The 24,792-nt window shown below is 40.1% G+C and overlaps 2 protein-coding genes across 3 annotated transcripts in view; both read left to right on the top strand.

The window, feature by feature from the left end:
- The first annotated feature begins 701 nt into the window (after positions 1-701).
- On the top strand, positions 702-9,843 carry FKBP14 (FKBP prolyl isomerase 14). Its single transcript, XM_016135972.2, has 4 exons — positions 702-1,088; positions 3,468-3,619; positions 5,768-5,895; positions 7,584-9,843. Exons 1-4 carry the CDS (start codon positions 892-894, stop codon positions 7,740-7,742), a joined length of 636 nt encoding a protein of 211 aa, XP_015991458.1. The 5' UTR covers positions 702-891; the 3' UTR covers positions 7,743-9,843.
- Positions 9,844-16,942: 7,099 nt separating this feature from the next.
- SCRN1 (secernin 1) overlaps positions 16,943-24,792 on the top strand; it is a 45,839-nt gene continuing 37,989 nt past the window's right edge. The window contains exon 1 of one of the 2 annotated variants that reach the window (XM_016135965.2): positions 16,943-17,054. The gene's annotated coding sequence lies outside the window, so the exon portion shown is untranslated. Of the gene's footprint in view, positions 17,055-17,395; positions 17,535-24,792 lie in introns of those variants that run through there. The other variant, XM_016135963.2, reaches the window with a different exon arrangement.

The raw sequence follows: 24,792 nt of genomic DNA, 5'->3' as shown, positions 1-24,792 counted from the left end.
ACGTCCTTATCCTTGATAGAGCTATCACTGACCCTCTACAGTAAGAATACTTAAGTGATAAATTATTAGTAGCCATAATGTTATGCTGTGTTGTGGAATGCATTAGACCTGGTTTGAAAGCGGAGCTCAACTGCTTGGGCACTGAATAACCTTAAGCAGGACACTTAGCCTTTCACTAGCCTAAACATACTTTTCTTTTATATGGGATAAAAGAACCAGCCTTAATGGTATTGTAGTAAGGTTCACGCACAGAGACGCGCCTGTGAACCCCACTGCACTAAGTCTTTATCGTTTATACCATAAGTTAAAAAATAAGCAATAGCAGGGGTCGTAGTCACCTACGGTGAGAGAAAATGAGTATTTCCTGAAACCTCTACCATTTTCACCTGGCCCCAGGACTCTTCCCACCACGCTCAGCCGGGGTACTTTACAGATGTAAATCTGTCGGGGGAGTTTCCGGTTAGCTTCGCGCCCCACTCTCCTCCCAAACGAAGTTGAAGATTGTGGAATTCTTTAATCCGCGGGTCTCTAGGACCACTCAGAATCGCTGCCGGACCACTGCTGCTCGGGCGGGCTGTAAATTACACTATTGTAGCCTCATTGGCTTGAGACGTATCTGAGGGACAGCACCTGAAGCCAATAGGAGACCACGCTTCCCAGGCGACCTTGTAGTAAGAGCCAATCGGACCCAGGTTTGAGTTTAACTCTTTGGAGGTGAGTTTGCAGTGCGTGGGAAAGTTGTCGGTACTAAGTGTGCCACGTCTGCTAGGATGGAAGAGTCATGAACTTGCCAGAGGCCGTTGTCTTTAAGCCTTCAACTACATTCTTAACTCTATGAGGTCCAAGGCCCTTACTTTGTTTTTGTAGGAACTTCTTTCCTGCTCCAGCAACATGAGACTTTTCTTGTGGAACTCGGCCCTGGCTCTGTTAGTCTCTTCTTTGAGTGGGGCTATGATCCCTGAGCCAGAAGTGAAGATCGAAGTACTCCAGAAGCCTTTCATCTGCCATCGCAAGACCAAAGGAGGGGATTTGATGCTAGTCCACTATGAAGGCTACTTAGAAAAGGACGGTTCTTTATTTCACTCTACGTAAGTAATTATACCCCGCAAGTAAAACAGTGACGAGCCCACACATCTATGCTAGCCCTCTGGCAGGAAAAGCTCGTACCAGGTTTTATCTCTCTTAAAAAAAACCAAAAAAAAAACACTGAAATATCTTATTTCCTTCATTGGGGAAAGGAAATTGTTTAAAGCCAATCTTTGAAGGTCTTATTGGAAAAGTGGTCAGGATAAAGCTGTTGATTTTTTTTTTTATTATAAAAATTAGAACTAAAATTTTTGAAATACTGCAGAAATATCTAGGTGTATAATTAGTCAGGAAATAGAAAAAGTTTAAAGGAATTCGCATTTCTCAAACTCCATTCCTGAAGGAAAATGGCTCAGTTCCATATTTAATTGGGTGTGGATGAAATTTACTTAAAACTTCATAGCAATTTCATGAGCAGAATACACATTTACTTTCTTGTTGTAGGATATGCTAATGCTAGTCTATTGACTGATACAACTTTTGTTCTGATAGATAATATTTTGGTCAAGGCACAGGACCATAATATGTTTCATCATTTATTTCTTTCTGGAAATCCAAGACTGCATGGATACGTGTGGTTACGGAAGATTAATCCAATACCTACAGTGAAGGATTATCATTATTTCCGTTCTATCAACAAAGAAATTGCAACACGCAAAAAGTTTTACAAGTGTAATGATTTCTACCTAGGCATTGGTTCTATTCACCATTCCAAAGTGTTTATCGAGCACTTTATGTTAGGCCCTTTGCTTGATGCCAGGAGAAAAAAAAAAATGTTGGCTTTTCTCCATCCTCGTTCAATCGTTTATCTACCCACATATCAAACCTGGTCTGTCCTGAGGTTTTGGAGAAGTGAATGGCATTCTTCTCTGAACTCTGTTAGCCCTTGCAAAAAGTTCCAAAATGATGGCTTGCCATAGAATTCTTAGCAGCCCTGTCTTCTCATCAACAAGGCCAGTGCCACAGTGGACGTGAAAGAATATTATGGTGTGCATTTTAAATTTCCCATTACATCTCTTTTAGAGTCAGCCTGATTTCTTTCAAATCTCAGAATCAAAAACCTATGTGGACTTTGGTGGTGGTAATGGGATGTTATTTAGCAGTTTGCTACTAAAATCCAGTACCTGACGTAGAGACTGTTGTCATGCAGCCTCTATATAAATGGTCAGGAACTGGCTATCCTGAGAATTATGAAGTACCATCAAACGATCAGTTGATAAAGCATGTTCGCCATTTCTAGAACCATAGCCTATGTGGTAAATAAATAAAGGCTTAAATCCTTTAACCGTGACAAGAAATGTGCCAAAACGGTAGTCAATGCCAGGTGGTAGATTGTTTCTTCCTTTTTTACTTTTTTCTTGCCTTCTTAAACTTTCTACAGTTGACATTTTGTTACTTTGATCATGGGGGGAAGTAAAGGAAAAGAGAAAGTAATGGCCTTTATTTAAATTCAGTGACCGAGGTACCCATGAAACCTGATAGAGTGACTTCCCGTTTTCACCAAGATCTTCTTGAATAGAACGCTTTCCTTATTGCATCAAATGCGAGCTAACTGGGGCTCAGACACTACTCAGCCCTCAAGGCCCGCAGTAACTTGGCAGGTTGGTTTTCTTGGGCTGGCCTCCCATCAACTCATGAGTCAACTCTTAGCCATTCCCTTTTTCCTCATTCCTTGACTAGCCACTCCTCCAAGCTTCCGTGCAGGCCCACAGTAGACCCTGTCTGAGTGGGGATACAGGGTTGAAGAGCAGCCTGTTCCAGCTATCGATCAGCAATCTGGGTAACAGGAGCGTTAGGGGGCAGGCTGTAAGATGCTGTGCTCCGGACTCTCAGCGTCCATGTGGTTATGGAACCCTATGTGTTGGCTATAAATCCTCCTTAGCCCCTCATCCTCCTTCCCTAACTTACTCTTCTTCCATTATTTTTCTCCCTTCTCAGCACCATAATGACCTCCTTGGGACAGCATCACTTTGTGGTTAAGACCTTCAACTTTGAAGTTAGGTCAAATACTGGCACACTTGTCCCATTTTCCTCATCTGTACATGGAGGATTATAGTACTTATCTCATATGATCATTGTTAGAGTGAAAAGAAGCAAACCATTTACGGTATTACCTGGTATACAGTAAATGCTGAAATAGTTGTTAATTGGTTTTTATTATTCCTCCTACACTTTTCAAGCTGCATTAACTATGTGAGATCTGCATCAAGAAATATGGGCAGCAAATTGAATTACTATAAAGTTGACTTGATTTTATGTATGTGTAGCTGTTTTCATTAATTTCCAGATTTAACCATTTATGGGTGGGGAAAAAAAGCATCACAGTAATAAAAAAAAATCAAGTTATAGATGAGTTCTAATGTGTTTTGTTTCCGTCTCAGTCACAAACATAACAACGGTCAGCCCGTTTGGTTTACGCTGGGCATCCTGGAGGCTCTCAGAGGCTGGGACCAGGGCTTGAGGGATATGTGTGTAGGAGAGAAGAGAAAGCTCATCATTCCTCCCGCCCTGGGCTACGGAAAAGAAGGAAAAGGTAATAACAACAGTCTGTGTTTACAGTACTAGAGCTCTTCTCTAAACTGGGAGACAGAAGTCAATGGAACAAACTACTATGTATTTTTTTCTCTCTAAAAGAAACTAGAGGACTTGTATTTGTTTGGGAAATACAATTATATCTTGAATATCATTTGAAATGGCCCATTAAAGCCATGATATCTAAATGGTCAACTAAGTTAACAATAAAAAAAAGTTCTGGAAATTCCATTATAATTCTATTATAATTTAACATTGTTCGTCAATATGGTGGGGTTTTTTTTTGTGTGTGGTACAAAATACATAACATAATGCTCACCATTTAAGCCATTTTTAAGCGTACAGTTCACTGGCATCAAATACATTCACATAGTTGTACAAACATCACCACTTTCCATCTCCAGAACTTTTCATCCTCCCCAGCTGAAACTCGCCAATTTATTTTAGCAAATTCCAGATTCTCTACAATGGGCACATGTTAGCTACATAATGAAGAAAAAAAAACTTCTGAGTAGTCATAAGAACCAGACAAAGAACTACTCTGATGTGGTAGAAATATAGACATAATAGCATCCTTAGGTCTAAGCTTAACCTTTTACCTAGTAGGAATCCTAGCCCCAGTTTCTTGGGAAGAAAATAGCTATCACAGGTGAGGCACTGTATATTCTAAAGTGGAACTTACTATATAAATCTTACCTATAGAACAGGATTTACTAACCAAATTCAATTCTCCTCTTAACAATAATCTCTTTAGAGAAGAAAATCAAGTATCTAAAAAATGTTTCTCTGATGTTCAAATGTGTCCTTTCACATTTCACCTTCGAACGTATATTTATTATCTCACCTTTAATATTTATACATATAGTATTAGTTCATTACTCTTTCTTCATACTACCTTTAACTCAGTTTTGCTTTACGGCAAGTAGAGATCTAAATTTGAGTCACTTCCTTTAAACTGAGCACCATGAAACTAATTCTGCTAATATGTGTCTAACACTAATTTTTAGTCCTTTAGTACCCGTTTGCATGCCTCCTTTGGAGAGATACCAGTTTTATCAGCGACCTTGCGCATGCTCCTCTGTCTAGATCTGGAATGGTGGGCTTCTGCACACAGCGTGAGGTTTGTTCTCTTTAGCACTTACGAATGCTCTTTCATGGAAATACACGGGGTGGGGAGACCAAGAAATATTTGTAATGTTTATCCAGACTGGACGTTAAATATAGGTATATGGAAACAAGTTGAAAAAAAATTGTCTATACCTCCCAGGAAAAAAAAAATTTTTTTAAGGGCCCTGAGACTTTAACAATGCTCTTTTCACTTTTAAACATTTTAATGTCCTTTCTCAGAAATGTGTTTTAATTTCTCCCCTCTTGTGAAATTTCTTCTACGTGTGTACAGTGTTCTGTATCTGAGGGGGTGTTTCCTAACTTTCTGAAATCGTTGAACTTTCTTGCATTGTTTTGAAAGCCTGTAAGAGAATTAGGTCTTAGTAACATCTATTGAGAACTTACTCTTTATCAAGCATAATGCTGAGTATTTTGCATGGATTTATCTTCCTTCATCTTCCCAACAGACTCAGGATGGGCAACATTGTCATCTGCATTTTACAGATGGGGCAACTGAGGCTTAGAGAGGGGCAGAAGTTGTCTGCAATCCCAGATAGTATGATATCAGAGCTCACTCAATTCTGAACTATCTCCCAGTTGTAGTAATTGTATAATTATATATATCTCTGGGTTGGGACTTTCTGACCTAAGTGAGTGAATCACTTACATTGTAAGTAACTCTGAAATATCTAAAATGTTTTAAATCATTCTTGACATGTAAATGTCATACCTTAATTATATTTGAAATTTAATACACATGCCATTAAGCTGTATGTGTGTGTGTGTGTGTGAAAGAGAGAGAGAGAGAAACAATTTTTAATTGCAAAGCCAAAACAGACTGCTTTTGATCTACTAGTTTGGATTATTCCTTCTTTATTGTATTTGTTTGAATAAAATACAAGTAATTTCCATCACATGTAGTAATCTTAGGCTTTTCATTTAATTCAATTAAAAGAATAGTTTGTCCAGTAACATAGTGTTCTATCACCAAAACTTTGGGACCTTTTAAACGAAACTTAACCTCCCTTTCTCTTCATGTCAGGTAAAATTCCCCCAGAGAGCACGCTGATATTTAACATTGATCTCCTGGAGATTCGAAATGGACCAAGATCCCACGAATCATTCCAAGAGATGGATCTTAATGATGACTGGAAACTGTCTAAAGATGAGGTGACCTTTCCTTCCTCCTCCTCTCTCTCTCTTTCTTTCTTTCACCTCACTTTTTTAGAAATGTATTTTTAAGGAAAATTTATTTTTATTTAGGTTATAAATTTTATTTAAAAATGTTATTTATAAATCTTAAAATACCTGCGCTTCGAAAGTGGACTTTTTCATAGGAAATCATTGTTTTGGAGAGAAATATTTTGAGAGTTTAAAAATATCATTTATTCATTTGCTTTTTTTCTGTCTTCCCCAATGCTTCAAGCTCGCTGTATCTTGCTCTCGCCCTGAATTTTTGAAAGATCCATTTTTGCCAAAACAATTCCCATTTCGGAGTTGCCGTATAAGAAACACAGATGTCCTGAGAAATATCTCACATGGACTGTTTCTGGTTAAACCTGTGGCCTGGTGTTAAATGCATTTCATAGTGATTTCTGAGCAGTTAGCGGCAAGCAACTCTCAGGCTCAGTTTCGTTCGGGTCAGCGCCTGGAGAAAGGCTCCAATCTGGATTTTCCACAGCAGGAGACCTGTTCGAAAACCTTCAAAGTCCTGGTTTTGAGTAAGGAAAAAGGGAGAAGTCTTCGCCCTATAATTTAGGCTTTTACCGCCATTGCTACACATACCTGTCTTAGTCTGGCTCGTGTGCAGGAAGAAGTGGAGGTAGATACTTCTCCCTACCTCTTTTATCTACCCTTACTCTCCATTCTGGCTTGGCTGGTCAGAAATCAAATCCCTTTTTGTGCTTTGAACAATTCATTCTAATGGCCCAGCAATGATTGTCTTGAATAAGCTAAATCGTTATGAACCACTGGGTGATGCTCCACAGCTACTAAATTTGTAACACCTCAGAGTGTTGCTGCCAGTCTTAGGACTTTTTTTGATCTGAGATAAATTTTAATTTTCTTTCATTAATAAAAAATCTCTAATAGGCAACCCATTCACATGGTTGCAAAAATCAATCCAATTTAAGAAGATGTTTATTAAGGAGTCCTTCTCCCACCTGCATTCGTGTGATCCGCCCCCTCCATTTCCAAGTGTTTTAGTTTCTAATATATCCTTCCAGTGTTCCTTTTGCAAGTACAAACGAACACGAATACATATTTATATCTTCTCCTTTCTTACAGAAAAAGTAGCGTATCATACATAAAACTTGACATCTTGCTTCATTCACATAACAGACTCTGGATTTCGCTTTAATTTCTGAGACTGGAAGGGCACGTGGCATGATCATAGCCAGGTCCACAGTATGTACTATTCCCAGACAGTTATTTAAACTTAAAAATCCAATCATTTAATCTGATTTTAAGAGAAATGTCTGGAATTCTGACCCTTGTTAGAATAGATGAGCTGGATAATTGAATGGATTATTAGACAGCCATCTTTCAAATGCTTAGTTTTATTTAGAGTCAGATTAACAATGGGTAGTATGCTTTCATTGGACATTTTTCAGATGATATAACCTTATCTTTGCCTTTGAGCAATATTTTGTGTTTCTACTGTAGAGTACAGTAACATTATTTTAAGGGGAAAAAATTCCTTATAATTCTTTCACTATCATTAGATATATATCATAAAGTAGTTGTTTGATAGTTGTTACATATCATTGAATAAGCTACCAGTCCAGTCTATGACATTGATTGACTCGATGTGGATATCTTATGAATTAGAATTATTAACGAGTCTCATTATTTTGTAGGTTAAAGTGTATTTAAAGAAAGAATTTGAAAAGCATGGTGCAGTGGTGAATGAAAGTCATCATGATGTTTTGGTGGAGGATATTTTTGATAAAGAAGATGAAGACAAAGATGGATTTATATCTGCCAGAGAATTCACATATAAACATGATGAGTTATAGAAATACAGCTGCCCATTTTATAGAGCATTCATCCTTAAAGAGAGGGCAACCATCTTTAAAGAAAGGCTTATGTTTTTTTAACATTGTTCTGTTCTTGCTTTTTTATTTTTATATATTTTCCTGAATATTGTCTGAAGAACCCTTTAGGGTTCCTAAGTTCCCACTTATTTCTGGTGAGTTATTGGGAAGAAAAAAATTTTTTATCTATGAGTAAAAGACTTCTGGACCATTTTCCACTTTCACATAGGAAGTCTTATGTTTTACTTGCCTTCTTGTAATTTTAAAATATTGCAGCTGCAAGCATGCCCAACATATAGCCAGATGTAGCTCAAATCAGCATCCTTTGTTTCTGCTTCCCTCTGTTTTCTCTAAGTTAGATACTGACATTGGAAAGCCTTTTGCAATAGCTCAAGGCTTACTATTTTCATGTTATAATGAAACAATGTGTCTGTAACTGCCTTTGAGTCTCTGCTTGAAGAAAGAGGAAAATAGTTGTTTAACTCTACTTGTTAACAGTTACTGCTTTATTTGAGGATATGTGCAATGCTGAAGTGATTAACAAAGTTAGTAACTTATAAATGTGTATACGTTCTGCCTAGGACTTAAGCTATATAAAGTTTGGTTCCTGATGGCTACCGGCCTATCATAATAAAAAGGACAAATTATTTATTCGTTTGTTCTTAATAAAATGTGTCAAAATATTGCAGACCAGGTAGAGTTGTATTTAGTCAGTGTTTACTTTTTAAGGCTAGTATGTTACCCTTCCTGGTTTTTTAAGTTGATAACTAGTGTATTTTACTACAATAACATTGTATCATAAAAGAAATTGGTAAACCAATCCAGATGTTCCCATTTCTAGCTCATCAGAAAATGGGGCCGACCCACAGCAGCTGCTATTGAGTAAGGTCTATCCTGGTCAAAAAATTGATGATTTTATCATATTTTCTTGAATTGGCTTTATCCTTAATACTTTAAAAAAAATGTCCAGTCTTCATTTACTGAGAAGAGTCCTTTATCGTTTACAAAGTGATGTCATATTCACCATTAACTTTGATTCTTGTTGTTCAGAAGCCTATGAAAAAAAGCTGGAGCATCTTGATGAACCTATTTTATAAGCGAGAAAATTGTCATTCAAAGAGATTGATTGTTGTGAACAAGGTCAACAGCTAATAAGTGGAGCCAGATTTCAGTCCCTGAGTCCAGTATATTTTTACTGCCCTCTACAATTGAAAAATAAAATTTTTCTTTGAATTTATTGGGTCTAATTTTTCTCTTCAATTTACTCTCTTAGCAGTCAAATCTGTTTTTTGTGTCTGCATCTTTATCCTTGGAAGACTACTGGCTATTTTTGGTACCTTAGAATTCTCCCCATGATCCAGAAATGGCTCTGGTTTTATTGAATAATCTTGGAGTTGGCACTGAATTGCCTCAAAAACCCTGTGAGGTTTCTGGTGTGTGTCTTAGTCCTTTCATTCCTATTTACCTCTAGATTTTTAAAAAAGAATTATGAACAATTATTACATCATTGACTACTTTTAGCAATTAGATATTGACATTTTCCTCACTAAAACATATTCTTGGGACGAACATATATAGCACCTTTACTGTTGAAATCAGCTATATCTAGAAAACTCTTAAGTTATCACTGCTGTTTTTCTCAACCTGGTGGAGTTAGAAGTCACAATACAGAAAGCCTTCTGTTGAATGATGAGGGGAAAGGAAGTAGCTTGTCATATGGTGCTACTCTATAAACTTTACTGATGATGCTATCTATGGTACAGCATGAAAAGTAAAAAGAATTTTGATTATCGGTAGCGTATTTCTTTATCTCATGTGAATTCATATCAATTCCCATCTAAACATTTAGACACAAGTATAGGATAAAAGCGTGAATACATGTGAATAGGTTATGGTCGTTTTTAAGTTATCCGCCTTTTTTATTTCGTTTTCCCTTTGCACCTTTCATTTGTGGGAATAATCAGACATAAACTGTGACTTCACATGTATATAATTTGACTCACTAATACTGCTAGCTGTGTCATATTTAAATTTATAGAACTATGTTGTGTTATTTTCAAAATAAAGTTTATTCGGGAAATAATTGGTTTTGTGAAAAATTCTTTCGCACCAATTTCCTCAGCAGCTTTATTGATTTCTTAGCTGTTACTCTAGGTTTTACATCGAAATCAAGTGAGGAAGATGGACGGGTGGGGGAGTGGTAGAGGGGCCCTTCGAATGTGTCTCTGATTACCTTTTTCGTTTAGGTAGGATTGTAAGGAAAGCCGTGATGTGGTTGAAATTGGTTTTGAAATAAGCATTAAACCTTGAGCAAGGAGAGCAACACTTAATAGTGAATTTTTGATACTGGAGAAAGTGTATGTGGTTTTTGTTGTTTTTCGGTGATAGTCGTCACTGCCTTGGTTTGTGGTTTCGTGTGTCATAGGTGGACATCATGACGATTAATGCCTACTCAGTAAATTAGTGCTATAAAATACCTTATGTCATTAAATAAAATGCCGGGGTGCCGTGAAAATCATAAGAAACAATGATTTCTGATTTAGATGGGTAACTAGTCATTAAAATGGATTTGTACTCATCTTAATCATGATATCAGATATTACTTAACATCTGTAATGCTACCTGAGACATCAGCATGCTATCTTTCCCTGCTGAATTGAATATGTGGGTAATTTCTCAGTGTTGTTTACAAATGGTAAGAAAAGAGAAAGAACTTGGTGAGTGTTACAGAAAGAAATACACTTCTCACCTTTTTGTTAAAAAGCAAATTATCATTGTATTAATAATCCTACCAGAAAAAATAAAAGAGCCTCAGACTTACCCAAAATTATTCTTCTATGTTATTTTTTCCAGAATTATCCATAACTCGGCCATGTAGAATATACAGTCAAGAGATTTTTAGAAAAAATAAAACTATTATGTTAAAAAGATAGATGTATATATGGATGTGCATATATATGTGTGTGTGTATATACACATATAAAGTTTTGTACTTAAGATGGTCATTGAAATGCTAATACATAATTTTCCTCTCCGAAAACTTTATTGTGCAGTTAAACTTTACTCTTGTTCATTTGGAGTCATTCCGTATTTTGCCCACATTTCTGTGTTTCACTTAAACAATTTAGGTAAAATTTCCTAATAGTTCTCTATGTAAAACCAACAGTAATTGTTTTTGCTCCTTCAGCTTGCGGTTTAGCAAAGGAATTAAGTGGCTCATTTTGATACAGTGCATTGATTATTGTTAAGGAACAGGATAAAAGCAATTGGAAGATACCGGAAAATCTGCAACACTAGCACACTCGCTTCTTTTGTTTTCAAGTGCTTTGTGTTCCTGTCCCGCTCTAATAAAGCCTCTGGGATAAAATAGATGAGTTTAGTGAGAATGAGTCAGCTCACCATTTTGCAAGGCCCATCTAAGTGTCTATGAGCAAGACTAACATCAATTTTATTTTATGACCAAAAAACAAATGAGAGACGTTTGCTGAGGTTTACTCTAAAAATTCAGAATAAAGTGACAGCTGTTCCCTTGGTCTCCAGTAACAGCTGAATTATATCCCACTTGGGAATTTCTGGGAATTTACAAGTCACTTCATTAATTTAAAATTCCACACTAGGATAAAGAGAATTTCCTCTTCAGCAAACAGTTGTAGTAAAAACAATTCCACACACAATACAAATTGAGGTGGCAAGGGACAGTTTTCATTAATATAAAGAATGAAGTAAGGGTCAGGAGACCCTTTGGGGCTTGAGTCTGATTTCTTATAGCATTTGCTCATTCATCTGTTGGACTTACTGTGGCATACTGCATTTTATGTTACTATACCTCTGAATCTAATTTGTACCTCTGGTTAGAAACTAGGAACATTATAACATTCATGCACACATTGGTGGTTCCTTCCCATTGTGATTCTATCTCCTGGAATTGCTGTGTAGCTATTTTGTGCAGAATACGCTCTGTTTGAGACTTTCTAGATTTTTAAAAAGTGGTTCTTAAATTTGCAACTAAATTCAATGAAATGGGTAAATATACTTGTGTAGAATAACCAAGGAGAGGAATGGTACAAATATAGGAGATTTGCTTTAAAATAAGAGACAGCATTTTACTTATAGAAAAATACAGAACTTAAAAAGGATCATGCAATGAAATTCCTACTGGAATTACCCGAGTTCTCCACAGCGTAAATTGTTCTCTCCTGCCCTCTTCATACCAATGTTCCTTGACACTGTTCACCTAAGTTTTTCCTTTATTTTGGCTAAATTTTATAAGGCATAGAATCTTTTATAAAATGTCATGTCCCTTTTTTTTTTTTTTTTTTTTTGCCTCATGCAGTAGTATTCACGGTTTTCTGTTTTGAATCACGATCTTTAAAGAAAATTAAGCAGCCTACTAAAATGAATTGATTCTTACATTAATACTCAAAGATAAATCAACTCCACTCCTTGGATTTTTTTTTCCTAACATTTTACTTCCATGACGACAATTCTTCAAAACTATTAGCTCTATCATTTAATTATTTCCTCTGAGCTGGGCAATGTTCAATTGTTTTCGAATATTTCTTTTTTTCAGGTGGAGTATTTTTAAAATAAAATTAATACATAATACTATGTTTTGTTTTTACGGTTCAATAAATTTTAGCATATTCACAGAGTTGTGCAGCCATCACCATAATTTTGGACATTTTTTTATCACCCCTCCCCCCAAAAATAACCCCATACCCATTAGCAGTGACTCCTCACTTCCCCCCAACTCCCTGAGCAACCGCTAATCTATTATCTCTATTTACTTCCCTAGTCTAGAGATTTTTTGATAATCCTTAAAATTCAATCCTTTATGTTCAGGGTAAAGAAAAATTCAATTATCCAAAAATGTCATATGATGATAAAATAATTTCTGCTTTTATTTATTTTCAAAATATATAATAGCTGCTTTTCGAAATTTGAGTGAATCAGACATAGATTCCAGCTCATAGATTTCACATATATAAATCACTTTATATATGTGAAAAGGCAAATCCTTTGCACATGTAAAAGCTAGAACCAATGATATAAGTGATATAATAAGAGTAATAAAAACCTAGAACTTGGTTTATTGTTAAGGATAGAAAGTCGTTGGAAAAGAGAGTAAAGAATGATCAGGAATTTTTAAATTGAAGTATCTTCATATATCTAGATTATCCCCAATTCTCTAAAAGTCGGATAATTACTCCAACAGGAAATAAAATAATACTGGTTTTCTGATCTTTCATAGAAAACAAAAGAGCACCCAAAACAAAATTCTCTTTCTCTGGAGTCAAAAATTTTATCCATTCTCTCAGTAGGCAGAATCATTGTTTAATCTCTCATATGAAGGAAGTCTTCTTTTAATTGAACACAAAATTCCTAAGGCAATTTAGACAAACTTTGTTACTTCTTTCAAGAATTGGAAAATAACTAATAGTAACTTCTGTTTAAAGTTATATATTATCTCAAATGAGCAGTAGTGTTAAAGTTGCAAGTATAAGAGGCTCAAAATTTGCAATTCTGGATTAGCTTTCATCTATTAAAAGGTGCCCCAGTTGTCACAAAACATTATAAACCAGTCCTATTTTAAAACTACATAGTATGAGGTAGACCTTTTCCACACACGTAAACTGGAAAAACATCTGCAAGGATGGATTAAGTTGAAACTCCCAAGTCTGGTCATAGAATCTTCTAGTCTGTTCTTTGTTTTACAAGATGAAGTCTCAGCAATTTCCCTTTAAATTATCTGTACAGTTGACTAAAGCCAAAATCCATGGTCTGGCAGCCAATAACCAATTACAAGAGACAAGGAAGCAGAGCATACATCAATAAACAAGAATGGATTGAAAAACAACAGAAATGATGGAAATAGCATACAAGAACTTTAAAACAGCTATTAGAAAATAAATATGATCAGGGATTTAAAGGAAAACATACAATCTAAGAAATGAATGCTATGAAAAGAACCAAGTAGAACTTCAGGAGATGAAAAACAAGATATCTGATATAAAAATTCCAACAATGGAATCAATAGCAGATTAAAGACTTCGGAGGCAAGAAAACTGGAAGAAATACCAAAAGAAATTATTCAAAATAGAGCACAGATAGTAAAGAGTCTAGCAGGGTGAGGGAAGGATAGAATTTCTTTGCCTGTGGGACAATATCAAGTGATATAATAAATGTGTAATTGGAGTATCTAAATTTTGGAGAGACCAGGTATATAGGTAAAATGCTTGAAGAAATAATGGCCGTTTTTTTCTAATTTGATGGAAACTATATATATAGATATATATCCAAGAAGTTCAGTGAACCCCAAATAGAATAAACACAGAAAAAAGAGATCAAGATACATCATAATCATATTGCTCAAAATCTGTAATAAAGAGAGAAAACTCTAAAAGTAACCATAGGAGAAAAGGTTGTATTATGTACAGAGGAAGAGAGATAATTAGACTTTTCTCCCCCAGGAAATTTGCAAGCCTGATAACGTCTTACGATGATAGAATGGTACCTTTAAAGTGCTGAAAGCAAAGAGGCTTTCAACCAAAAGTTATGTAGCCAACAACAAAAAGTGTTTCAGAAATGCAACTTAAGTAAAACTTAGACAAACTTGAGAGAGTTCATTACCATCAAACCTGCACGTACAACAAATGATAGCAAGGGTGGAGCCCGTTTGGCTCCATGAGGAATGTTCTGATGGGCAGCCTTTGCTCTAGAGCTCTCCACCAGGTTGGCTGACATTCTGTTGGGCCTGCATTGCAGTTCAGCTTCTTCGTCTGCCCAATCCTGTTTCCAATCTCTTCCTTTCACATGTGTTGATCCCTCTGAACCCTTTATATTCAAAACACATCTCACCGTCTGCTTCCAGAGAAGCCAGGCTATGGCAGAGACCAACCCAAACTGGCTCTTCGTTGACATAGTCACTTTCCATTGGTGTTAGGGCATCTTCCTTTCTTCTAGTCCAGGCCAACTGATTACTCATCCTCAGAATGAACTAGAAATTTGTTAAAGTACTTAGTAGTAATCCAAACTAGGGGATATATGAAGAAATACAGTAGACATTTTTCAGCCCTGTCAGGATCAAATGGTTTATGGTTTCCTCATTAAGTTTATTTTCATGTTACTGTTTGTAAATAAAGCCAGAAATGTTTCCATGCTGCTTTTCCCCTGATACAGCTGACTACAGGGAGATTTTATGAGTATCTCTGCATGACAATGCATACAAGCTGAAATTACCCCTCTACTTTTTACCACTACTCCTTTTTTTATCCTGGAAAAAAAGGGAAATCTGGTATACTTTTACTTGTAGCTCTTAAATCTCTGAACATGACTAGATGGAGTATAAATGACTGTAATAATTGCAGGTTATTTATGACAATTTTTTTTTTTGTGATTGCAGTGTAGCTCACAGAGACTCTATAATTTACTCACACCTAAACCTCACATGATTAATAGAGGCCAATGATGAAAATCTATTCATATTTCTTGATGTATTCTTCCATATTTGTTGGGCTATTTGTTCTGTTCTCCTATCTCTATTTCCGAGGCTTCAATAATGGCAGAGTCTGTCTCTTGGATACAAAGCAGAGACAAAGCATTGCTGCTCCTTAATAAACGTTAGTGATACCATGTAACAAGCTTCTTCATGCAGGCCTTGGGGAAAACCGTTGCACCTCTGTCTTCGTGTGTTCAGGGCTCCTGGCCCTGAAGCCCTGTGGCTGTGCAGAGAAGCGTCAGCAGGTTTCAAAGATTTTAGGCCAAGCAGATAGCCTGGCAGGTTCCCACGTCTCCTTTCCTTCCCAGCATCGAGCCACCTAGTTCTCCTCCTCGGTGGCATCTACTGTTGCTGTTTCTAATGGATCCTTCTGAAGATATTCTATGCATTTGCAAATATGAGCGCAGGCATATATTTTTTTTCTTTCCACAAATGATAACGGACACAATGTTTTGCACATGGCTTCCTAACCCCCCTCCCCTTGCCTACTTAGTACAGGTTGGAAATCTGTATCAGTATGTAGTGACCTTCCTCATCTTTTTTTATAGCTGGATAGCATTCCGTTGCATTGTGCTGTAATTTAATGGCACGGTCTCCGATTGATGGATGTTGGTTTCCAATCTGTGCTAGCACAAATAATATAGTAACTGATAACCTTATACTTGTAGCATTTCACACCTGTGTTATATCTGTAGTGTGAATTGCAGAGGTGAATTCTCCAAAGACTATATAAGTATTTGTTTGTTACATATTTTGATATTGTCAAATTTCCTCCATAGAGGCTATGAAACTTTTTGATTTTTTGCTAATCCGACAGGTAAAAAATGCTACCCTGTGTATCTGATTTGAAGTTAAGTGAGTTTTAATATCTTTTTATATACCTGGTAGTATTGCATTTGTATTTGTTTTCCTGTGAACTTTCTCTTTATAGGGTAGGCTTTTTTTTTTTTCACTAATTCATAAAAGGTAGAGTCTATGTTTTCTTAACAGATGGATCATGTCCTGATGCCAACATTCACACACACACACACACACACACACACACACACACACACACACACCCTCCGTCTCTTGTCTGTGTTAATAACCCAGGTGTGGAATCTTGGCTTTGCTACTTGCTGTGTGACCTTAGGAGAGTCACTTAACCTCTTTGGGCCGCATCGGCCAGGTACCCGGCATAGGGTCTGACATATTCACACGGCACAGGACGGCACCTTTTAAAACCAGGGAATTGGCTTGGACGCGTGAGTCAACAGAGTGCAGGGCACGGTTCTCCACGGGGAGCTCTTGCTTAGGCACCGAAGCCCGCACGTAGCAACCAAACAGCAGAGTCCGGCAGAGGCGCCCAGAGGAACCGCGTCCTGACTCCTTAAGCAGGGTTTTCCCTTTAGAGAGAGCTGCAACTGGGGCGGCGACCAAGACATAAAAATTGAGCAAAGAGCCACTTTCTGCCGCTAGGTCTGCCCTCTTGGCCGCTCCTCCCCCACCAGGCCGAGCGCGGCGCCGCAGCCTCGGTGGCCCAGACGTGGCTCCGGCTGCGCGGCCCCGCGGCCCCGGGTGGAAGCAGGAGGGGGTGGACCTTGCGGTCACGTGAGCAGGGCCAGCTGTTAGCCGGGGGGCTGGGCTGGGGGGGCGGGGTGCGGCGGGCAGAGCGCCGAGACTCTGAGGCGGGGGAAGCGCCCGACGGCCGCCTCCGCCGCTGCAGCTGCAGCCGCAGCTCCGGACGTCGCCGCAGCAGCCTCGGCGGCCGCAGCATCAGCACCGCAGAGCCGAGCCCGGAGCCCGCCGCCCCGCAGGTGAGCCTCGGCGGGCGCGACTGGGCGCGCAGGGCCTCCGCAGCCGCTTCTCCCCGCGGGTTTTACCCCCATGCGCCATCGCTGTCCCCGGTGCCCCGTCACCTCCCGCCATCCCTGCGAGCCCACGGGTAGCGCTACCCGGAGACCAGTCCCGCGGGGTGCTGGCCGGGGCGGCCTCGGGGCTCTGGGGCCGAAGGGGAGCTGCGGGGGCGCAGGAGAGGGACGCCCCACCCCAGGGCGCGGGCACTGCAGCTGGTCAGAACCCGCGTCCGCTCTCCGCACCTCGACCTCATCCCCCTCCCCCCACCTTCCTTTAACTCTCAGACCCCCCAGGATGCTGCTCCTGTTTCCTGTTCCCGATGTCGGAGCGGCTGCCGGCCGCGGCGTGTGCCTGTGCGACCCCCGCCCTCGCCACCGCTCGGGTCTCTCCCGGGGTTCGGGGCTCGCTGGGGCGCAGCGGGCCTGGCATCTTCTGGGCAGGTAACGCACCTGCGCGCGCGTGGGCTGGAGCGAACATGGCCGCCTGGCGGGGCCGCCCGGGTGGCCCGGCTCTGTCCCCTCGTCCGGGGGGGGGGGTGACTGTCCCCTCCTTAAGGGCGGACGCGCGGGCTGTTGCGCTTGTCCCTGCGGGCCTCAGGACTCGACACAACTTCCCATCGAGCCACACCCGGAGCGGTTCTTGGGGTTGGGGGTGTCGGCGCAGGTTAATGCGATGGCGCCGGAGCACCTATTGGTAAAAGCCCCTCGTGCATTTCTGAGACGATTATCCGCTTAAGTTGGCCTTTGCGTCTTCGGTTCTCTTGGCTGTCGCGACGCCCTTTATTTGGCAGCATCCTTCGTGAGGTCTGAGATGAGTGTGGTCCACAAAACAGGAGGGACGTCTGAACTTCAGAGAATGGACGAGAACTCGGATGCAGGGGTTAAAAATGTCCGCTAAACGCAAGTGGAGTCTGTCATTTGCTGTGACTCAAAAATGAGTCAGAGTTCTGTTAATACGGGATTTCTGGAATTGCTGCTTCATTCTGGCTTGCAGGTGTCTTGGTTTAGGTTGTGTGGCAAGCTTCCCTTGTGTGTGTGTGTGTGTGTGTGTGTGTGCACCTACTGTGTTCCAAGCCTGACCAGATCATACGTACATCAGTTGCAGAGAAAACCTATGTTAATTCAAAATGGCAGCAGGAAAAAAATCGGGCCGGGCGGGAGCAGAGCAGGCCACAGCTCGCACTGGCTGCCCCCTGACTCAGGCGGCGGCGAAGGAGTCTGTGGGAGGGAGGGCTCTCCTGGGCGTCGTTGCTGCAGCCAGCCCTAAGGGACAGGGAATAATTCTTGCAGCAGGCTAGATTTTAGGGTGCTGTAGGGCCCTTGGGGAGGTTAAGTGGGAAGTTTGGGGAGCTGTAATTATTTTCACTAACTTATCAAAAGCTGGTGCAAAGACCTAATTATAACTCTCTGTGATTCTGATCTGATTCTCTTCCTGCTCCACTACAGCCGATTTATGTGGCTGCTGCTGTCTGTCTGATGTGTAACTTCGGTGTTGTTTTGTACCTACAAGTGGCTCTTAAAAGAGATGGGTGTCAGGAGTAAACATCATCCAAAAACAGTACACATAACAAATACCAGGTCTCAGAGCTAGCTCTACTGCGAGGACCAATTTTACGATTTTAGGCCATGAGCAAGCATCCAGGCACCAGACAATGGTAAATTCTTGCGAGGTGACTCATTTTAGGATTTTCTTTTCTTTTCTTTCTTTTTTTTTTTAGCAGCCTTTCTTCCCCTTTTCCCTGCTGCGCTGCCAGCCATCTTCTCATTTAGGAAGGGGAAGATGCACGAGGAGGCAAGCGTTTTGGGGATAATAGAATAGAGGGAGATGAGCACAAAGGTCACGAATGCCGATGCTGGAAGCTGCCCCGGAGAGCGGTCTGGCGTTAGCCCCCTCTACACAGCCGAGGAGGCCAAAACCAGCAGGGCACGTGGACCACATTCAAGGTCATATAGCTGGTTGCCAACCGGCCAATGAGGACTGAAATTCAGTCTTGTACCTCTTCAGTTCAGAGGTCCACATGCCATGTTTTAAAGCCTGGGAGAAAGGGCAAGCCTGCCATTACTGGGTTGGGCAGAGCAGTGAGAAACCAATCTGTAACATGAATTTAAAAATACACAGGTATTTAAGGTAAGTGACCTTACTTTAGTTTAATTCAAGTCCATTTAACTTTTTAAGCTGTGTGTACCTCCTGTTCCCATTTTCCAGTGACAGAACTGCTTCAATTGTTAAGCACCAAAAACATTTTAGTCATAGTCTTTGAGGCGAGAAGCGCATTCTCTGATCGAAAATTAGTCACTGATACTTGTGGAGAACCAATAGGCACTTTTTTTTTTTTCCCAAAGAAACCAAAGTGGGACATAGAATAGCTTTTGAATCTATTTAACTTTAAGTAAATAATCAGCCATTTAAAAATAACTCTGAAGCAGCGCCGAAGACAACCCTTTTCCATAAATTGAATTTGAGTTCTCCACGTCATATACTAGCGACCCCAGATCTACTCAAGCAAAACCAGAAATTGTGCCTGGGTTAGTATTCGTGCAGAAGTGGCGAGGATATGGAACATATTTCTTCTGGGCATTCTGTACCTTCAACCCGGTGATCTGCAGGAGAAGGTGGGCGGGTTGCAGGCTGCAGGGGGCAATAATTAGCCATGGTGAAGCATATAGGAGCCACTTATGGCTGGATATGTTGACGTGAAGACAGATGCCGATGCGGCATGTGCCATTAAGAAAATGATTTGCACTGGAGCATGAATGTGAAGATTAGTTCATTTACATTCCCTGGCTGTGCCAAAGACATTTAAAAATCGCAAGTTTTAAGAATACATACACGCGTGCAGTATGTGTGTGTGTGTTTTTTTTTAGACCAATAAAAATATAGATAAGCCAAAGCTATTTGTTTAAAAATCACCCATGATCCCTTTATCCAGAAATAATGAGTCATCCTGAAAGTTCGGGGCCGTCTTCAGTGGAGTGAGAGCCGGGGTCAGCGCTGTCCAATTCAGTAGCCACTAAGCACTAGCCACATGCGGCTATAGAGCGCCCGAAACGTGGCGAGGCCCAGCTGAGATGTGCCGCGAATGTAAAATACACAGCAGATTTCAAAAATTTATATTAAAAAAGAATTTAAAATATCTCGCTAATTTTATATTGATTATATGTTGAAGTAATAGTTTGGCTATATTGGGTTGAAATTTATATATTATCGAAGTCAGTTTCCCTAGTTTCTCTTTACTTTTTTAGATGTAGCTACTAGAGAACATAAAATTGCTTCTGTGATTCTCGTCTGTCCTCCCTCACGTTTCTGTTGGACCGTAGCGGTCTAGGTCTTTAACAGCAAGCGGAGGTTGGTTGAGGTGTGTGATTCTGTTCATGCAACTGTATATGTGAGGAGAGAGACACTTGGAAAAGAAACTGGAGGGGACATGGGATGGATGGAGAAGGACTATAAGGAGTGAGAGAGCTCAGGGACACTTCGTAGGTGGAGAGTGTGGGTTCGTCGTGGGCGGGGGCTGCTGGGTTCTCAGCCGACGCGAAGCAGAAAGAGCAGCGTGCGTGGTCCTCCAGGGGCTGGCAGGGGTTTCGGCGGTGGGATCGTAGCGAGTGTTGGAAGGGCAGCGTGGACACTCCGCACGGCGCATCGGAAAGTAACTCCCACATTCCGATGTGTCTGGTGTCCCAGACATACCTGACACATCGAAGTGGGGTGAATGCATCTCGTACAGAGAGAGGCTCCCAGGCTGCGAGTCAGGGGACTTGAGTCCCGACACCGGTTCTGCTTCTGCGTAGGGGTGTGACCTTGAGCAAGTCGCTCATAAAGGCACGTACCAACCTCTTTTTAAGAGGCGGTGAATAAGAGCTGTCCACCGCCTTCGCTCCGTGGCTCCCATGGGATGGGATACGGCACATCAAAAAACACGAGGGGTTGTCAGAACCGATGTCGTTGCAACACTACGCACTGAGGTGACTCCCACTCCCACACCTGTGCACGTGAGGACGACAGCAACAGAAGCCTGGGCCTCCTGGTTCTACCAATATAATGCTCTAAGCATTAAAATTGTTGAGTAATAATAATTATTATTTTTTTGATTAGGAATGATGCGGGGATCTAGACAGATTTCTTTCCTTTTTCCATCCCACACAGTTAATTATCCCAGTGCTGTTTATGGTTTAAAACATCTTTTCACCTTGGCTTCAAATTTAACCTTCGCCATATTCTAATTTCCTACATTATGTGGGTATAGTTTAGAAGTCTTTACTCTGTCTATTCTGATATCGGTATCGAACTTTATAATGCCCTTTATAATACCTGGCAGGGCTTAAAACTTTTCCCTCATTAGGTTTCATTTCTGAAACGTCTTGACGCATTCCTCATATCCTTTCTTTCCAGATGAACTTCAGGATCATTTTTGTCAGGTTATGTCCCAAATCAATTGCTGCCTGGTGACTCCATGGGTTAATGGAGCAAAGACCGACATGTCTGTATAGCATTGGACCTTCCCAGCAAAGAACAGGAATATTTCCCTGCCCGTCATATGTTCTGTGTTCCCAGTAAAGCTCCACAGCCCTCTTCATTGAGGATTTGGACTTATTGGAAAGTGGACAGAAAACCAGAGGACTCCAGTGATGGGTTTAGAAAAAGCCTGTGACCAGCCCTGCCCGTGGTTGAGAGGATGGAGTGAGGGCAGCCTGGTGGTTAGGGGCATTTTGGGGTCTGGACTCCTACTCCACCACTTTCTTGTTATATGACCCTGGGCAAGACTTAACCACTCATAACCTCAATTTTATCATCTTTAAAATGGGGATAATAATACTTGTGTGACGTAGTTATCATGAGGATTAACTTATTTTACATGTTATTTATATATACTACATATATATTGCTTAGTATGTTACTAAGCACACAGCAAATGCTTAATATTCTAACATAAAATGTTAGATTTTATGATTTTGCTTATTTTAGGTATCCCTGTCAATTGAATTTATAAAGCCAGTGTCATTCTGATCACGGGCCTAGAGGGACTCTGAACACATTTTGCCAAATTTTCAAAAAGTTCGGCTTGGGAAACAAATGGATGGAAGAACTAGGAAATATGGAAAAGAGTTATTGGGGTGGTTAGGGTCTGTACTCACTGTCTCCGAGGTAGATCGGCCACAACCCTCCAGCAGTCTGTACCTACCCTGTAGCAGGTAGTAGGCATATCCTGCTCCATCATTCTGTGCGTCTCTTCTTACCCTCACTCTCATACCTACCTCAGTCTGGGCTTTAGGTGGAACATTCTTCTCAGCAGCTCTTAGAGGTGTCAGTAGAAGGGATGGCTCAGACCACAGTGGGCTACCTGAGATCCAAGAAAGCAAGAAGTGATGTAGGCATCCATCACATCCACCTGTCCTCCCTCCCTCAGAGGCTCCCAGCAGCACTGACCTAGTGTGGGATGGCAGAGAACTGACCTGGATGGCATGTTGGGTCACCTGGTCAGCGGGACCGGAAGGGGAGGGAGCTGGTGGCCTCCCAGGTTGAGTCTCAACTGAAGCAGAGAGAAGGAACTAGAGATGGTTAACATTCCCTTCTTCTGTTCTTAATGGTTAAACATTTAACTGAAGTCACCCAGTGCTAAATCTACTCCCCTAAGGTGAGCCGGACTTTCTTGAAAGCTCCTATAAACATTTTCAATCATTGTTTTAAGTTGGGTTACCGCCCTCCTCACTGGGTTATGTATGTGATCACCTCCTATTCCAGATGATAAAGACCTTGAAAATGACTTCTTAGATCCATTTCCCCTTGGGTTGAACCTTTAAAGTGCTTGTAGGTGGTCGGGGTTCAAAATATATGTTGGAATTCATCCGACTTCTTTAAAATCCTAATTAAAGTGTTGTAACTATCAATGGCTCTTCTGAATACTGTTCGCTTCTCGCAAAGTAAAACCTTTGTGTATTTTAAAATTGCACCTAGCAGTGCCCTAGTAACCGGAAAGAATTAAACGAAATGTCTTAAAGTGTCCTTGTTAAGCACTAAAGTAATAGGATTAAGAATAATTAAAAGACCAACAGTGTGAGCTTGCTATAAAAAAATTTAAATTGATGTAACTAGACAAAGTACAATTTAAAGTTTCTAGTGTTCTAGCCCACCCTTACTCCCACTCCCAACACTCAGTGAGATATTCATCCAGGCCCCTCCTTTCCTATCTATCCATCTCATATACTTATATTTACATAAATTATATGTATACACATATATATGCATATGCACATATACCCTAATATAGTCATATACATATGTTAATATACATATGTATAAAGGTTCCTTTTGATAATAAAATGGGATACATACGCTTCCTAATGGTAAAACACAGCAAATGGCTCTAGTATAAATCGACATTTATGAAGTCGTTTCTAAGTCTATTTTGCTAGCTGTAAAGTAACCCTCTGGTTAGTAGCAAGATTTAAATCTTATTACTTTATTTCATCTGTAGGAAATTAATGTTTAGCTAATTTTTTACAGGGACAGAGTATAAACCACCACTTTAAGAATGGGAAGATTTTTTGAAATCCCAGTTTACAGAGTTCACAGGTACATATCAATCAAATCACATAGATGGGAAAAGGTCAGAATAGACTATGCAATATTTAGATGGGAGCGTAAAACAGATGGTGGGAATAAGAAGGTCATGATTCAAAGCACCCTTGCCGGATTAGTGGACACAATGGTGGCAATGTCAAAAATGAGGACAGAAGGAAATGAAAGGACCTTCGACGCGGCTTGCTCAGCAGCTCTCCGATCTTCCCCACAGAGAATGCGTTTGGCAGCTACCCCGTCCCTGCTCATTTCACACATTTCTTCTTTCTTTATCTCCGTTATCGTTACATGCTCAGAACCCTGATCCTTCAGAAAACATTAAGGGAACAAACTCTTTTTGAATGTTTCTCTGTCTCAAATACTCTGCATATACAATGCATGGTAGGCGCATGAGCACATTTTATAGTAAGTGGAGGAAGTGCAACCAGAATCCTGTCCGACTCTTAAAAAGCCATAGCATAAGATGTTAGAGAGATCATCCTGACTGCACGGGTCTAATGGATGTTATTAACATCACACCAAGTCATTTCCTTCCTTTTTTTATATTGCTATGGAAGATGGAAGACTGTCTTGCATCCTGCCATGTATTGGAAAACAGCTTCCTTACAATCAACTTACTGACTATATTTTTCTAATTTGCTTAGCATGAGTAAAAGATGAATCCTGCTTACGCTGTTTATCTACTCTTCCCTGCATTAAAAATGAGACATGGATGCCATTAACTCGTCTCTCCTCTTTCCTTCACTATATATTTTTTATAATTGTGTATCTCTCTCTATATATATAATGAACAATTGTATATAGCTATATATGTAGTTGAATAATTTTGTATTGTTTATATAGTTGGATAGTTGTATATAGTTGCACATACAGTTGAATAGTTGTATGTAGCTGTATACATAGTTGAATTGTTATATATAGCTGTATATATACTTAAATAGCTTTTTAAAGCTATGTATATGGCCGGATAGTTGTTTATAGCTCTATCCATAGCTGAATAGTTGTACATAGCTACATATGCAGTTGTATATTGATACATAGCTGATTATATAGTTGCATAGTTCCCCTCACTTTAAAATCTCTAAAAGAGTTCTTGTAAAAGAGATATGCAGAGTAAAGTGA

The sequence above is a fragment of the Rousettus aegyptiacus genome, unplaced genomic scaffold (genome assembly GCF_014176215.1).
Source record: "Rousettus aegyptiacus isolate mRouAeg1 unplaced genomic scaffold, mRouAeg1.p scaffold_m13_p_13, whole genome shotgun sequence".
Taxonomy (NCBI): Eukaryota; Metazoa; Chordata; class Mammalia; order Chiroptera; family Pteropodidae; genus Rousettus; species Rousettus aegyptiacus.
The sequence above is the reverse complement of the archived record's forward strand: the minus strand, read 5'-3'. Positions and strand labels throughout refer to the sequence as shown.